At 35.2% G+C, this 18,896-nt stretch overlaps 1 protein-coding gene across 10 annotated transcripts in view; it reads right to left on the bottom strand.

The window, feature by feature from the left end:
• Positions 1-731: 731 nt before the first annotated feature.
• The window catches only part of NAALADL2 (N-acetylated alpha-linked acidic dipeptidase like 2), a 1,420,296-nt gene continuing 1,402,131 nt past the window's right edge, over positions 732-18,896 (bottom strand). For all 10 annotated transcript variants that reach the window (XM_021933744.2, XM_021933739.2, XM_021933741.2 and 7 more), the window contains one exon: positions 732-5,906. In XM_021933744.2, the coding sequence (XP_021789436.1) occupies positions 5,708-5,906 (199 nt within the window). In that variant the 3' untranslated portion in view covers positions 732-5,707. The remainder of the gene's footprint in view (positions 5,907-18,896) is intronic.

Genomic DNA, 18,896 nt, shown 5'->3' on the forward strand with positions numbered 1-18,896 from the left:
TTAAAATAGGGACTCTAACTCCACTTCTCTAGCTAAGCTTCTATTCACATGCCAAGTTTGTACTTTAATTAGAAAAAAAGACTGACATTAACTTCAATGCAACATAATAATTCATAATAATGATGGTATATTATTCTCTTGAGCTTGCAGGAATATAGCACATGACATATGGCATGATACAGGCACCTGTGTGATCCTTTGGGGACTTAGGTGGTACATATTAATTAGCACCTGGAAAATAAAATCTGTTTCCTTCTGAGAAAAGCTACCGCAGTGTTTATTGGCTTAAGCCCTCAAAGAAATTAAATGAAATATTGTTAGGCTGTGTCTGCACTCATTAAAACTTTGTCTAGATGTAAGCACTGAATCAAATGCCTCTGAGTTAATTCTTGATTGAATCGTGCATAAGACAGCAGAGTAATCGTGCATTTCTTTGGCCTTGATGATTGGATTTTGGCATTAAAAAATCCATCAAAATTACCATTTTGGTTACAGAAAATTATATAATTGTATAATTTAAACAAAATAATCTAACCAGAAGCATTAAAATTTGAAGCCACTTCATTTTCTTAAATGCTGCTTGAAACTGCCTCAATTTAACCCTTTTATTTGTAAATTCAGATTAAATCCAAATATAAGATTATAAACGTCTTAAGAAATATGTCATCTTGCAATAATCACGATACCTAGATTCTTGACAGTCCCAGGCCTGCTAAAGGCACTTTAGTGTGTATATCTTTGTCAGACAATGGAACCATATTATGAAACTAAAACTCTGGCTGATTAACAGATCATTTAAATTGAGACTGATAGATCTTAAAATTACTTCTCAGGGGGAAAAATTACAATGTTAGAGTGTACCTAGAAAACAGAAACTTGAGTAGACACAGTAATGACCAGAAAAGGCTATCTTTTATACATTTCTTTTGCTGCGCTTCAAATTCATGCCACCTAAAATTGTGAAGTGCACAAAACAAATCTACTTAACTGAAAAGTATTTTCAATGAATAGGATGCTTAGAACTCTGTGAGGGTTTTTAAGGTCTTTCTGAATAGCAAATTCTAATGAGGCTTTTTAAAGTTGATAATTTAAACTCATAAAAGAAATAAAAACTCACTAGTGTGGCTGGGCAGAATATTTATTTTCTCAAATATTGTATTGTTTGTTTGTTTTTTCCCTGCACTGTATCCATGGTCCTGTGATGAAACTGTTATGTTGCTGATATTTTTATTGGAATATGTGGGCCAACTTCCTTTCAACTCAACATATGGATTGGTAGTTTAAAATAATTCCTTTCTATTAAGCAAATGTGCGGCTAAGGCACATTTAAATAGCCCATTAAACCAATGAAATGACAATGTGTTACCCTCAGAGAAAGCTTTAGTTTTGGAGTAATCAATTACACATATCACAGAATGTCTCATGAGAACATTTTTGGCTAGGTCTACCAATTTGTCGTACAAATAATTATAGACTTTCATTTGAGGCAAAGATGCTGATTCATCATTAGTAAGATGGTCACAAATAAGTATTTATTTTATTTTTGTGAACATCTATCTTTCTTCTGGGGAAACTTACTATATGTTCTACATTTATTTAATTAAAAATGTCAATTGGTTATTCTGAATTTTTAAAAATAACATAAAACTGTGGTTCTAAATCACAGCACCTGCTTTTCTTTTTTTAATTGAAATTATGTAAGCATTTAGAGAAGGAAAGTGTAAGACCTGTGGTTTCTGGTCTCTTTTTACTGTTTGTAAGACTACTTGTCATGAGATTCCACAATGGTGCACTTGCCTTTTCATGCTCTTTAGATATCTTCAAATTTTACCTACATATATACACCATTGTTGGAGGGGCTACCATCATCGGGAATGATGTCATTTGTTTCTTCGAACCCTTTTATTATACCAAAAAAAAAAAAAAAAGGCAGACTGCACAGTCTGATCAGTTTTGGAGAAATATGTTAAAATTTCCAATTATATCACTTTCTAGAATGAAAATAGTCTGATTTTTTTTTTTTCAGCACTCAGTGTAAGAACAAAGAACTGAATACAGTGAGCCCAGAAGAGAAACATGCCTCATCATTTTTATTAGCTTTGGAACTGTGGACAAGTCACTCAACCTAGTTTTCTCATTTTTAAATGTGTTGTTGTGGGAATTAAAAAAAAAAAAATACATGGGAAAATTCTAGAACACCAGTGCCTGGGATGTAGCAAGCGCAAATATAAGCTGCAACTGAATTGTTTTCTTAGGGATAAAATGGGTCCACTTTTCTTTTCTCATAATGATTCCATTAATAACAAAGATTTATGTCTTTCTTGTTACTGTGACTCTTCAATCTATCTAGAAATGTCAACTAGCATTTTCTTGGAACCTACGTTGGAACCTACGATTAACGTAGATTGGAAATTCTTAAACATCAGTGTGTGTAAGAAACATCCAGAAATCCTGCTGAAGACGTAGATTCCTAGCCCTGTCTTTCTAAATTTCACATTTTGAGAAACGGTAATTTAGATTGTTTAGTTAACACTGGCCTAACTTGCCCTCTCACAGAAATAGTTTGCTCAATGTCCTTCTTCCTGACTTCTGGTGTTCTGTAAGGACTCTCCTCACGTTCTCTCAAGTACGCAGTCTTTGTTTCCTTTGCCCGAATTCCTGGGGACAGTTTTGTTTGTCAGGTACAGTCAGAGAAAGAACTAGCCTTGAATTAAAACCAGCCCATGCAACATCTGATAGAATGGCTGGTTACATAGAATGCACTGGAAAAGATAATTTATAACCCTGTCTCCTCAGGGAAAAGCAAGATATACTGCATGAGAAAGCAGAGAAGCTTAAATTCCAGTGGTGCTTTTGTTACTAACTAAATACGCGACTATGTCCAAGTTTCTTATTCGCTTTGGGTTTAGTTATTACATCTGGTGGGGGTAACTGATAGTGCCTTCTCTGGCTGAAGGCAAGATCTCAGGGCTTAGACCAGAATCCTTCTTAGGCTTTCTTTTGATTCTGAGACTTACGCTTTTCCATAAAGGGCAGTATTTAATGCATACCCTGCCTGAACATAAATTTCACTGTTACGCCTTTGCCACATTTTCTTCAGAGAATATTCATGATTCATTATTTCCTAGGCACGATTCTATGTATGAAAGATTGTGAGAAGCACCAGGCATATGGACAACTCAGCAACAATTTAAACCTACTACCAATTCACATAACACTTGCTATTAACTTACTCAGGATTTTATTTATTTGGATCTATTGGGGGTGGGGTGGGGAGGGGAGTGAAATGATATACATTTGGAGGCACTCTCAGGTAATCACACTATAGAAATAATGCTGCTAGTTAAGAGGTTTGTTGCAAAGATGTAAAGCAGCATGTATAGAATTTTGGACATCTGCTTTAGTTATAATTAAATTTCTCCACGTATCTCTTAATAGACTAATAAAAACCATAGTTAACTACAGTTTTCAAATAGCAAATAACATTTAATTTAGAGGTGAGGAATACAGAAGAAGGTTTTTGTCTATACAATGTGACTTACCTAGGTACGCAATCTTTAAGCAAAGGTGAAGAAGAAACATATTTTCTGCTCTCAGTGCTATTGCAGGTTATGGGAATAAATTCATTTAGAAATTTGCTCTAAAATAGTGAACTACCAAACTGGTAATAGTTTGCCTTTCTTTGTTTTAATTTCATCTGTAAATGAATAACAGGAATGAACACATCAACCTATGGTTAAATATTTAAGTTCTTCTGGTATAAGACTTTCTGGCATTTGGGCTCACATGCACCTGCATGTGTATTCCCACCTCTTTTCTGATGATCTCTGAAGAGGAAGAAAGATCATGAATGTCTCGGTATGCACAAGCCTGTTTATTTCTAGCCCTTTCCTATACACATTCTTCAACATGGCAAATGTTTTCAAACAAATACATTGGTAAAAAATAATATTGTAAGGTAGTTTCATTTTTCATCTAAAAATATGTGCACACAGGCAATTTCCATGAAAATGGGTTTCTGCTTGAATTATCTAGCTAATTGCCTCAATTCCGTGCTTTGCCTTGAGCGTATAAAAATAATTTAGGGTAGCAAGTGTTGAACCTTATAAATCAATTAATGAATATTGATTAATTATCTTCCCTCAACTTTAGTTTGCCTTTAAACTAAGACTAGGTTTATGCTCATCCATAAAAAGTGAAAATTTAAATATACACAGACTATTTGCAATGTTGCTCTGGTGGTGTATGATGGGGAAGTATGTTTGAATTAGGTAGAGAAAATTTATATGAAATACTCTGAGGCTATGTTTCCTAAGGGGAATTGCTTTATCCAGTATATGAAAACCATTTTTCAAATAAACTTCTAAAGATAAACTAGAACTTTAACCTGATACTTAATAGGTAGAATGTTAGTGTTTGGGAGAGTAATAATAATTGCTAGAGCTATTCAATGACAATGTCAATATAAAAAACTTAGTTTTCCACATGAGAGAAGAATTGAAGTGTAGATGAGACACTCTCTTACAGTAACCCTGTAGAAACTTAGAAGCATGAATATTTTCTAGATTTCCATCTTAGTCACAATTAAGGATAAAGAAGAAAAAATACCAAAAGTTTCTTCATACTATTAAGGAGCTTTTATTGATAAAAACAACTATTTCTTTCATAGTAAGTTCTTTTTGTCAGAGGCAGAAATAGAAATTTGATGCTTTAGAAGATATTTTGGGTTTCAAAGAGAAACTTTGCTACTTTACTGTGGAAAATATATAGTACTCTGTGAAAGCTGCCTTACAGCAAGGAGTTTCAGAAAAGATACAAGAAAGAAAACCAATGTGAGATGCTTTCCTTTTAGAGTAGTCCCTGTTTCAGTGTTTCCAAAAGAAACAAGAGAAAAAGTAGTAAGATACATTTTTTCTCCCTCTTAAGACATACATCACTCCTGAAATTCTTAGAAAATCAACTGAGGCAAATTAGGGGTTTCAAAGCTAGTCACCTTGTAAGTTGTTAGGAAAAAAAATTTGCATTTAAATTGCTCTGTGTAGCTACCTTGAGATTTTTCCCTGGAATGCTTATGGCTCTTTTTTTCATCAATACTTAAAAAAATACAATTTCATAACCAGTGTATTACTACATCTAGTTGTGTTAGGAAGAGAAACTTCATTTCATAAAATAGAAACATTCAAAGTGGTTTAGGTCAACCAATCACTCAGTCACAATACTTGAATTCTTCATATTGAACACTTAATAGTGAAGTTAATCGGAACCATATCAACTCTTCATTTCTTTTACAGAAACTAGGTCATTAATAGCTCTATCAGAGAGAATAAACTGTGTTCCTATATGCTCTGCCCATAGGAACAAAGATACGCTGGAACTTCTTGAAACTTTCTCCTCAAAATAGTGTGTGTGTATGTGTGTGTGTGTATATATATACACACACACATATATAAAATATCAGATTTCTTTTTAATAGGTAATTCTTAAGTCCTATTTCAATAACTTGCTTTACATAGTCAGAAATGTAGATACAAAAAATATTAAATGTGCAAAATGTTCTTTTTATATTTACATTTAAAAAATACAATGTAATAATAGCTTTATACTTGTCAAAAAGCCAAAATAAGCCTTCAATGTCAGAAAATCTGGTTAAATTAGAGCTTTTGCTTGTGGAATTGTAAGCAAACTTTAAAAAATGCTCAGAGTTTTCTCAATTCTTCCCATTCAAGACACTCCTGAACACATCAAGTCCTGCTTTGAAGTAAACCTGAGCTGAATTAATGCTGTTCAACACCTCTGACAGGGCTTCCTGAAGGGTCTCATTTGATGCAAGGGGTTTGCAGTGTTCCCAAGCCTCCACAAGTATTGAAAACCGGCTTGTCTTTTCATCAAGGTGGTACAGGATGTTTCTGAAAAGAAATACAAAATGCATAAATGTTTCATGCACAATGCTATTTTTCCATCAAACGTTGGAGTGAATATTTCTAAGAGTCAGTGATGTTTTCAATAAATGAATAAATTATAAAAATATAATATGACTATTTTTCAACTCCTAATGAATTAACAAATTTAGACATTGATCACCAATAGTTTCCCATACTGATGAGAAAGAGAGGGATGATCAGACATTATGTGCCTCCTGATGGAAGTACACAACACTATCTATGACACAGAAAAAAAAGCAGTTTTCATAGCAAAAGAAAATTGTATATGAATCTGATGATGCAAGAAACAGAAAAAAATGTTAAATTATACTACGATGTATCATTAACAAAATATAGATGTGGAAAACTTTATAAGACAAATGACCCAGTTTATTCAACAAATAAATTGCAATACAATATATAATGCAGGGGGAGCCTATAGACCAGGGTTTCTCAATGTCACCCTCTTACTAGTCTCTCTAGATAATTCTCTATTGTGGGCGCCTTGTGTATTGTAGGATGTTTTGCAGTATCCCTGGCCTCCACACACAAGATATCAGTAGCACTCCTCCTTTCGTGTAAAAACCAAACATGTTTCTGAATATTGACAAAATATCCCTAATAGAGCAAAATTGTCCCTAAAAAAAAAAAAAGAAAAGAAAACAATCAACCATTCACAAAGCATAGACCTTACTACACTTGTATTTAAACAGTTTAAAATCTAAGAAGTAGTGCAAAACTGAACACTAATTATTGGGTGATATTTGGAAATTGCAAATATTTTAGATGTGATAATGGTATCATCAATGTTTTCTAAAAGTGCCCTTATCATTTAGAAATATTAATACACACCGTAATATTTGCAAATGAAATGTTATTATGTCTGGAATTTGCTTCAAATATTTGGAGGGAAGATGAGAGAGTGGAGCTACAGACAGTGTAGAGGCAACACAGTTGACCATTAGTTAATAATTGTGGAAACTGGGTAATAGAATTCATTACACTGTTCTCTCTTCTTTTATATATGTTTGACATCTAGAATACCATCTTCTCACGAGTGTGGAATGCATAATAAAAGAGTGATCTGTAACTTAGTCAAATTGCTGAGAAAGATAAATTTGATTTGGGAAAATCTAAGATAGTCACCTTTATTCATTGATAGATACCAATAGATGTATTTTGTTAGAAAGCTATGAATCATTGCATCATTGTCTTATTTCCAACCCAAACTAGCTAAAATCCCATGGTCTAATAAAAGAGGCAAACCTGTAAATAACTTAAATCCATTTTTCTAATTGTTTTAGTAGAGATGTAAGGTCTGGTTATAACAGATGATAGATTGCTACTGGGAAAGGTCAGGAAAAGGTCTAAAACAGAGAATATTTAAACAGTATCTTAAAAGATGAGCGGAGCTACCAGTTACAGAAGTTTAGGAAAGGAAAAAAGCTAAAAGAGATGAAGACAGGACAGCATCCTATGCAGAAGGAATTGGCATAAGCAAAGACACGAAACTATAGAACAGCATGATATCCTTAGTGAAATCCATGTTAGCATTTTCGTAAGATGAGAGTATAGGGCCAGACTGGGCAATGATAGGAGCAGACATGGGAGAACAAGTCATAGCCATATCATACAGGGCCTGGTATACCAAGGTAAAAAGATTAAGCTTGTTCCTATAAGCAATAAGAAACCAGTGAAAGGATGTAAGCAAGAAAGAAAGGTGATTATATTTCATTTTGGAATAATTACGTTAGCTGTAATATAGAGCCTGGAGAACAGAAGACTACTTAGTCCAGACAAAAAGTGACAAAGACTTAAGTTACACAGCGATGACTGAGTTTGAAAAGATGGAATCAGGGCCACAGCACAAAATTTATTAATTTGTAATTTTCTCCAGCACCAGCATTAACTTGATTGAGTTCTTGATCACCATTTCCTCTCTCAGCAACGCTTCACTGTCTCAGCCTTGCCAGCACTTTTCACCATGTACTCTGTAGGCGTTACTGGGGAGTGAAATCTACCTAATCCCCCAAGCCAGAACACTGTAAGTCATTCACTTTCCTTACATATCCAATTGGCTTCTGATATTCATTTATCCGTCTCTGTGTCTTATCTGTTGCGATATCCTGATCCATATATTCAAGGATATGTTATGATCTCATTGCTTTACACTTCAGAGTGAAGAACATGTTACTTCTGTATCAAGTCTAATTCAATGCTGTGAAGCTAGGAGGTCTTTAGCCATGGTGATTTATTTAATTAAATTTTTATCCGGCTTAGTTCAGTGCTGGGAACTCAGTAGGTCCTCAATAATGTTGGTATAAGTTGTATCAATTCAGCTTATTTTGCATTTTAAGCCCTAATTCACTGAAGAACGGTCAATTTTGTATCTTTTCAGAGCAATTTCTGTTGAAATGAGTACATGATGAGTGGTGGTGAAAAAAGAAGATTCTTGAATAGAGAGAGTATTTCAATGATTTTGTTGAAGACAGAAAAATTTAAATGGGAACTATCTCTAATAGTCCAATATCCTTGATCTTCATGCTTATGAGTAAACTTGGCATTGTATTAAGAAAATAGAGCAGTGCAAGAAAGATACTCTCAAAATTCTGAATATTCTTGAATTCAGGTTTATAGTTTGTATTAAGAAAAATATATTCCCTGATTAAGGGAGGGAGAAAATTACTTCCCAGGTGGAGTAGCAAGAAGGTTGTGAGCAATGCTCTGGTACAAGGCCTTGTGGAGTGAAGAAGCTCTGTAGCCCAAGGAGCACATAAAAGAGCGATAGAACTGCCTCTGGCACTGGGAACAACTCCACCTGCCTCATCACCAACACTGCTGGATTGACCCACATTCTGGTCCCCTGGCCTGGGAAATAAATGCACACTCTATGCCCATACACACAACTGCTCCAGGCCTCTGTTACAGGTGAGAAATGTGCAATCTGGGAATAAACTGTATGTTCAGTAATTACAAAATTGATTCATCATCCAGCACCAGGAAATGTTAGACTCCATGTATACTCGGAAAATTTTGTCTCTACTTCCAGACACAGAACATTCTTTAAAGCAGACGTTCTCCCTTTGCTATTCTCCAGGTATTCTTAACATTAAAGGGATTTTCAGAAGAAGCCATTCAACCATGCAAATGTAATCATGTAAGAGATTATTTATGTATGTACATATACACATGTATACATGTATTTTCATACAGAGAACTTTTGAAAATGTTTTGATGATATCTCAAAATGACTTAAACAAAATAGCAATAGCAAGAATTAGTGAAATACTTATTGAAAGTTTCCCTAAATATTCGTTTTATTTCATAAAAATGAGAAACCAAATAATTTTAGAGAAACTTTGACTGAACTGTAGAATTGTTCAAAATGGAGATGAAGCTGCCTAGAATATTTTTGTACATGACAGAACCTAAACAAAAGTTAGTTTTTTTCAGGCTAACAAGCTTTTTTGTCATTTAGGAAAAAGAATTGGCTTCTGGTGCCAGGATACATATCAAACATATTTACATTTATAATCTACTATTTAAACAAACATAAATATAAATGGATATATGTATATGTAGTTATATATAAATGAAACAGTCATTTAGTAATCAAGATATTTTAAAGATAAAAGTGGATTAAAAACATTTTAATTATTCAGCCATGTAAAAAATACTGCTTTGTAGACAACTTATACTACTTTACTAATAAGAATAAACTACTACAAAAAATTAATCTTTTTTCATATTTATAGTTTTGAATTCTCTTCCTTCACTTTATGAGTTTCATGTTTATGAATCATTAAATGGCAAATATATTTCCAGAATTTAAGAGAGAGTACAATCTATATTTTTAAAATTGTATCAAACATTTTATTTCCATACGTTGAGGACATATTGTTTAGTATGCTGACAAACAAAAATATTATAATCATTGTTATCAAGAACTATTCCTTAAATGAGTTGCAACATTGCAACTAGTATATTATGGGGGGCATGTTTAAAGATTCTTAGGCTGTTGTAATGGCTTTTCCACATTTTCAAAACCCAATGGCATGAAGTACATTTCTGCATATACATTCTGGCTTATTAAATGTTAAATATCCATATTCAATTTAGTGATAAGATGTTATTAATAAAATATGCTCATATAAGTTACAGATTAATCCTGTGATGGCAATTCACATAAGCATGAACAGTCTCTAATATATTTTTGTAAAAGGTGTCAATAACTACCATAAAATATCTAGAAGAGATATAATGTGGAAGAATAAAAATACATCCTAAAATGTTCAGGTCTAAAACACAAGAAATTATAATGATTTACTATTTTATAACTGAAAATCAATACGTACATTTCCTAAAGGCCAATGTAATGGAATGTGGAGTATGCCAACACTTGCTTCTCCTAACTAGTAAGCAACATAGTAACATGCTTTTATAATGACTGTAAACAAGCCATATGAGCAGAAATGAATCTTTTTTTTGTTTGAGAAATTCTGCAAGTAGCTAAACACATTTTCCATATGCTACATGATTCAAGCAGTAGGCTTGTGGCAAGCTATTATGGAAGATAAACACTCATATCCATTTCTACTCAAATTGGATACAAATCAGCATAAAGCTAGGATACTGAGATTCTAGTAGAATACAAGTGACTGAGATTTTTTTCATCATCATTTAAAAAAACCTTCATTTTGGGTAACTGCTGATGTTACTTAAGTTAGATGATCTTTATTATAATAGTAGAAATACGTTTTTCACCCAGATAAATTGTATTACCTTAAAAACAAATTGGGGCTAACCAAAATATCTCCTTTAATGTTTCATGAGAAAGATCATTTCTCCTATTGATTTTCAGAAGTAGCTCATCTTTTGCAGTTCCTCTTTTGTGTACTGAAAACCACTTAGCTTTCTGCTTACATAAAATAAATTTTTGCATTTTGAATCATTTATGAAAATATAGCATTACATTACTTTTAATATTTAAATGGAAAGTTGAAACAAAATCATGTTTTTACATTTTATCACATGTGTTCTCATGTATTTCTTGGCTCTGAGAACTTTTACATATTCAACCATTAATCCTAAGTACTCCCAGAATCATCTCTTGACAGCAAAACCACTATTATACCATTTTTAATATGCAAATGCTTCTTGTTTGTGAATATTTCAATTAGATCAATACTCGTATGGAAGCTTCTAATTCAAAACCTCTTTGAATTCCCATGTAATGTCACCAAAATTGAATTGGTCAAATAGAGTTAAAAGATATGAACAACAAACACTATATCAGAGTGCCTAAGTGTGTCTCTCCTCCATTATAAACCCATATTTTTCAGATTAGGAAAGACTAGGAATTGACCAATAGCCAGTCAAAAGGTACATGTCTGGCAGAAAAAATATAGCGGAAAGAAGGTGAGACTATAGTTTAAGAGTTTCCATGTTAAGAGTCTGTCCTTTACAACCACAAGGACTCATATTCCTTATTGAATCATTCCTGCTCTTCAACACACCTGCTTCAGTCCAATTTACAAAAGTTTCCCTGCAGGAATAATAGATTGTGTTAGTGTAGATCTAATTCAATAAATCACCATCTTATTTGCATACACAGAACATGGATCTTAGAATGGCATGTAGAGACATCAGACCTAATTAAAATATTATTTAATTGAAATCATTTTGGTAGTCATCATGTGTAAAATAACATTAATTCCACCCTCATGCCTATCTTTCCTCATCTGTAACAATTTGGATCTTATAAATGTAATTCCTACAGTTATCCTGACCCACACGCAACACAAAGAGACTACTAAAAGGAAAGCATAATATATTATTGATGACACTAATGAAATTACAACACACATCACTCATTTTAATGAGCCTGTTTCAATGACACATCGTGGTGACCAGGAAAGAATAGTGCCAAACTCAGAAACCTAATTAATAACTCCCAGCAGTATCAGTGAAGGAGATGAAATATCTTTACTCAACTGACAAATCTTTTCTTCTCAACTAAAGCAAAAGAAAACTGAAAAAAAAAAAACAAAAACAAAAACAAAAAAAACCATGAATTTTGAAACAAAGGCAACTAAAATCTTCATGAGTCATTTCCATGTGTTTGAATTAGTAAATTAATGACGGAAATGATGACTCTTTTTCAAATGTTCTTTCTCATATTCATAAATGGGCACAGGATGCCATCCATTGTAAGCCTGAATTAACATTCATTATACCCCATATTGAGAAACTCCTAAATGAAATCACACTAAATAATAAGTCATGTCTTTCAAAACTGACTGGGTATACATGCTGAATGCAGAGAGAAAAGGCCAGCTAAATTTCATACAATTGTTGCTAATTCTTTTAGGGATTATAGTAACTGTACTCCATAGTTAACAGTGGATTACTGTATTTATATCAACATCAGAGGAGATTATTTTACTTGGAGACTACATCCATTAGAATGCACAAAATGCATGGCTACACTATTTATACTACATGTATCCTTTGAGCTAAATTTGAATTAGTTCTATACTAGCAAAAGCAGAATGAGAATTAAGACTTTGTTGATATTGTCAAGCCATAAACTCACTCTGCAGACACTAAGGCACAAAGACATGTGTGGTATATTGTTGAGGGAAATGGTTGCAATTATTTTCATCTATGTATGGAAACTCCTTTAAAATAAGACTTTGCAGCTCATTCCATTAAGAGGCACAGACTACTTCTCTACCTCTTGAACTTGGTTTGGGCCTTCACCAACAGAATATAGCATAATTAGAGGGCCTATGTCTTAAAATCTCCTATATGGTGCTTTCTCACTCCCTTGCCTCCCCACAGTTTTGGCAAACCACAATGCTGCAACTCTCTCTCTTTCTGTCTCTCTCTCTCTCTCTCTCTTCCCCCGGCCACCCACCCTGCCTCTCCCTCCCTATCCCCCACTTCCTCTCCCTCTCTGCCAAACCACCATGTTACCATGTGAACAATACGGGATTAGTTAGCTTGCTGGAAGAGGAAAGAACACAAGGATCTGGTCAGTAGAGGTTTGCCTTTACTAGCTAGCCCCAAGACAACTTCACAGAAGAGTCACTGGTTGCAGACACAAATACAGATAACAAGACCCAGCTCAGCCCCAACCAGAAGAACCACCTAGATAAGTAAAGCTTAAAAGGCATATTGGAGAATAGCAGAAAAAAAAAACAGTTATTGTTTTAAGCCATTAGATTTTGAGGTGATTTTCAATGAGGCAATAGGTAATTTATAAAATTTGGTAGTGTTTTTCTTCCCATGATAATTTGTTCTTTATTTTATTTTATTTTACTTTATTTTATTTATTTATTTTTTTATCTTTTGAGACTGAGTCTCGCTCTGTCGCCCAGGCTGGAGTGCAGTGGTGCGATCTTGGCTCATTGCAAACTCCGCCTCCCAGGTTCACGCCATTCTCCTGCCTCAGCCTCCCGAGTAGCTGAGACTACAGGCGCGTGCCACCACGCCTGGCTAATTTTTTTGTATTTTCAGTATAGATGGGGTTTCACCATGTTAGCCAGGATGGTCTCAATCCACCCACCTCAGTCTCCCAAAGTGCTGGGATTACAGGCGTGAGCTACCGTGCCCATTGACAGAGTAAAATATGGATTTGACAGTTCTTAAATGACTAGCTAAACTCAGGAAATATCATTAGTAAATCATGCCAAACAGTCCTCATGAGGTATGCATTACAAAATTAGGATATCTGTACTGATTTATTAAAAGTTTAAAAATCTGTTCACAGAGTGACAGATGGAATTTTCACATAAACCAAAAACCAAGGTCAACCATTGTTATAGACTGAATGTGTTCCTGCTCCAAATGCACATGTTGAAGCCTTAGCCCCCACAAGTGGGATGATATTAGGAAGTGGAGCCTTCAGTGTAATTAAGTTTAGATATGGTCATGAGGATACAGCCCCCAAGATGGGATTAGTGCCTTTATATGAAGAGGAAGAGGTACCAGAGACACAGCAAGAAGGTAACCACTTACAAGCCAGCCAGAGTACGCCCTCCAGAACCTGGCCAGGCTGGCACCCTGATCTTGAACTTCCCAGTCCTGAGAACTGTGAGAAATAAATGTCTGTTGTTTAAGCCACCCAGTCATAGCATTTTGTCTTAGGCAGCCTGAGTTGACTATGAAAGCCATCACAGCATAATTTTTTAAAATATGAATTATCTTGAAGAGGTGTAACCCAAGAAATAGATAAAAGTGTCTGTTTTCATTTATAATTAAATATAAAATAGAACAAAGGACTGTAGAGGGAGTAAACAACTGTGTTCTTTTGCAGTTACTGTCAAGAGTTCTCAGTCCATCTAACTACATTGTTTTTCAAGAGAAATTTCCTGAGTAAGAAGTTATCTTCTAGGATATTCAAGTAAGACTCCCATTCCACTGTACAATGCTTGATAGTTTAACAATAAAGAAAACTTAAATTTTTGCATTAAAAAATCTTCTACTAATTCAAAAAGAAGACTAAAATCAGATAAAGTTAACACAATCCTTAGTGCCTTTCAGAATTTGGAGAAGACAGTGATATGGTTGACTACTTTTTTTTTCCCACACTCATTTAATTGGTTTCTTATTTTTATTTATATTTCATTGCAACTATTTTCTTTCATCTTATCTCTAACTGTATGTATGAACTCAAACTCAATATTTAATAACTTTTCTTTCTCATTTGGAACTCATTATCTCCTAGTATTTCAGCTTCCACTCAGTAGGTAGAACCTGTCACCCTCCAAAGACAATTTTATTTGAATACCCTACAGACTTTTGACAATTAATATAAAGATGCATTTCCTTTTGTCTACACCCTAAATATTTGCATTGTCCTTTTTCCATTGTTCTTTAGTTACCCCATTACCTCCGGCAAACAGTAATGCTCAGGTCACAAAACCAAACAAAATAGGTAATTCAGCTTTATTTTTTTTCATTTATTTTCTGATTCTAATAATGAGAAGGATGTGGACTATTTGTTTTGGAAGTTCAGTCTAAAGCCAAAAGTTTGTCATTTAAGCTGCATCTATTTGAACAAAGTGAGTAATTCAGCCAGCATTGATTTTTTTCTGCTTATTCTACTGAACAGCCTTCATTAAATATCTAATATGAGTAAGTCACTGCGTTAGTTGCTTAGGGATAGAAACTAGAAGTTTACAGTCTAGGTTGGAAGCCAAACATGTGATGAATAAATCAAAATATTATTTTGAACTTATTGTTTATATAATGCTTTTAATAAATACTATATGGTATGAGGTTATTTAATTTTGTGTTTTATAAAATTCTTCACTTTATTCTATATTTATATTCAACTGTTAGAAAATGCTGCTTTGGGCAAGGTGTGGTGGCTCACGCCTGTAATCCCAGCACTTTGGGTGGCCGAAGCGGGCAGATCATGAGGTTAGGAGATTGAGACCATTCTGGCTAACACGGTGTAATCCTGTCTCTGCTAAATATACAAAAAATAAAATAAATAAAAATAAATAAATAAATTAGCCAGGCGTGGTGGTGGCGCCCAGTCCCAGCTACTCGGGAGGCTGAGGCAGGAGAATGGTGTGAACATGGGTGGCAGAGCTTGCAGTGAGCCAAGATCATGCCACTGCTCTCCAGCCTGGGTGACAGAGAGAGACTCCGTCTCAAAAAAAAAAAAAAATGCTGTCTTGTTATAAATTTTATCTTGCCTCTCTATGTCATACACTGTCCATTGTCATGTAGTACAAAGTCTACAAATATTCTATGCAGCGCTCGCTGTGTGCTTTATGGTTTAGGAGAAAAGCTCGAGAGGTAGTTTCTCATGGTATGAATTTAACTTGGATTATCTGATCTCCATTGTCATAATGTTGATTCAGGTAACACAGTCCTAATTAAGCATAAGACAATTCTTTAACCAAACAGATTATTTCAGAAATAGGTATGTGACCAAATGTTGGCAAGTACATTTGAGAGGAAGTTTCCTGCAGAATTCTAAAAGCAGTAGTTCCTTGGATTTCTGAAAGAACCAGCAAAAGCTAATCCACTTTTTCTTTTTGAAAAGTATGGGTTATGGATATGAAATCTATAAATGCCACAACTTCTTTTACCCCACCAGGAGGAAACCAGTCTTAAGATGAGCTTATACTACGGAAGGTAGAGCTGAGAGACTGAAAGAAACTTACTCCTTGATGATGTGATTGCAATACTGCATCAATCCAGCCTAACATCTGCATTTCCTCTTGATTTTCAATTATGTGAGTTAAGCCAATGCAAGTAAGACTTTGTGTTCTTTTCAATCAAATGTATCCAGATATACTAAACTTATTGATTACTTACTATAGTTATGAAAAACACGTATTTTCTTTTATAATTAGAGATATAATTTTCTTTGACCTAAAGAGTTTAGATAATTCATTTAGTTGACATTTGAAAATGATTGCCTTGGGGTCAAAAATACATGGTTTCTCTTGAATAGCAAGTATTCAAGATGATTTGAATACTTCAAAATCAACAGAACATTGTAATGTTTGCTTAATTTTAGCTAGAATGAAAAGTAAGTACAAAATGCAGCAATTGACCTATTGAAGCTATGAATGTTGAGGTATTTAATGAAAGAATGATTTAATATAAATTACAAAAACTAGAAACATCACATTTCATATTTTTAAGAATTGTTACAGAAGATTACAACAAATACTCACTTTGAAAATGTGTCAAAAATTAATGTTTTAAAGGAGTACTTTGGTACTTTTTCTTAGCTGAGTAAATTTCCTCACAGTTTGTTGGTGTGTCACTATTTTTAACAACTTTTGCTAGCACAAGGAAATGAAAATATTGTGGTTTTAATTTGTAAACAAATGGACATAAAAACAACGTATTATACAACTTTTTAAAAAGAAAAATAATCTTATTTCAAAGTACCATTCATTTTTTCTTTTAATGCAAGTACTAGATAGGCATTTTTAGTGATTATGTTAAAGTGAATTGTGAAAAGAATTTCCAGGTTGTGAGTAAATAGTAGAAATACTAGTTGTTTGTTTTTTTTTTTTTTTTTTTTTTTGCTTTGGGAATTCTAAAGGTAAATTCATCCACACTGTCAACTGTGAGTGTTAGAGGGCTGAAGAGGATCCTTTGTGCTGTCCTTAGGTACCCAGCACAAAAATAGGAGTGCATGTGGTTATATCCGACAGACATTAACATGTACAATTTAAGAACAAAGTTAATTTGTTTAAAAAATATACTAGATATATATTTTATATACTATTTACTATAGGTAATAGTTTACAGAAATGATAGAAGACATTGAGAACTCAGGCAGTAAACTGAGTGGGAAACTAAGTATAAGAATGCATCGCCGGGCGGAGCGCATGGTCATCAGGAACAGCTCCAGTCTCCAACTCCCAGCGCAAGCCACACACAGAAGACCGTGATTTCCTGGCATTTTCAACTGAGGGCTCGGGTTCATCTCACTGGGGAGTCGACGATCGGTGCCATCACGTGCTGCAGCCTGGACCAGTGAGATGAAGCAGGGAAGAGTACTGCCCCACCTGGGAAGCACAAGGGGAAGCGGAATCCCTTTTCCTAGCCAGGGAACTGAGACACACAACACCTGAAAATTGGGTAACTCCCACCCCAATACTGCGCTTTAAGCAACAGGCAATAATTCAGGAGATCATATATCTCACACCTGGCCGGGAGGGTCCTGACGCTCCACGAGCCTCCCTGATTGCCAGCACAGCAGTCTGTATTCACCGCAAGGCAGCAGCCGCAGGTTGGGGAGGGGCTCTGCCATTGCTGAGGCTTAAGTAGGTGTGCTGGGAAGCCTGAAACCGGGTGGAGCTCACAGCAGCCTCAAGGAAACCTGCCTGTCTCAGACTCCACCTCTGGGGACAGGGCAACAGTAAAAATAAACGCAGCAGAAGCCTCTCTGCAGATGCAACGACTCTGTCTGACAGCTTCAAAGAGCAGTGGATCTCCCAACACGGGAGGTTGAGAATCCGAGAAGGTGACAGACTCCTGCTCAAGTGGGTCCCTGGACCCCCGAGTAGCCTAACTCGGGAGACATCCCCACTAGGGCAGTCTGACACCCCACACCTCATGCAGGGTGGGAGCTCCACCCTGAGAGGGAAGCTTCCAAAGCAAGAATCAGACAGGTACACTCGCTGTTCAGAAATATTCTATCTTCTGCAGCCTCTGCTGCTGATACCCAGCAAACAGGGTCTGAGTGACCCTTCAAGCAATCTCCAACAAAACTCCATACAGCCGAGGGTCCTTGACTGTTAGAAGGAAACCACCAAGCAGGAAGGACACCTGATACCCAAAACCCCATCAGTGCATCACCATCATCAAAGACCAGAGGCAGATAAACCACAAAGATGGGGAAAAGGAAAGCAGAAAAAGCTGGAAATCTCAAAAATAAGAGTGCAATCTCCCCGCAAAGGAGCGCAGCTCACGCTGAGCAACGGATCAAAGCTGGACGAGGGAATGACCTGACGAGATGAGAGAAGAAGGCTTCAAGATCCATCAAATTTCAGAGCTGATGTGAACTACAAAACGCAGCGCAAAGAAACTAAAAAAATCTTGAAAAAAAAAAGTGGAAGCAACTGATGGCTAGGAGTAATTAATGCGCAGAGAAGGTCATAAAACTAAAATGAAAGAGATGAAAATCATGACACGAAACACGACAAATGCAGCACAAGCTTCCAGTAACCGACCACTGATCAACTGGAAGAAAGTATATCAGCCATTGATGATCAAATGAATGGCAGCAATGCAGAAGAGAAACCAAAAGAAAAAGAAGAAAAAGAAATGAACAAAGCCCAAGAAGTATGGGATTAAGTGAAAAAGACCAAATCTGCCGTCTGATTAGTGCCTGAAAGTGAGGGGGAAATGGAACCAAGTTGAAAAACACTTTCAGATGTCATCCAGGAGAACTTCCCCAACCTAGTAGGGCAGGCCAACATTCAAATCCAG

Source organism: Papio anubis, chromosome 2 (assembly GCF_008728515.1).
Source record: "Papio anubis isolate 15944 chromosome 2, Panubis1.0, whole genome shotgun sequence".
Taxonomy (NCBI): Eukaryota; Metazoa; Chordata; class Mammalia; order Primates; family Cercopithecidae; genus Papio; species Papio anubis.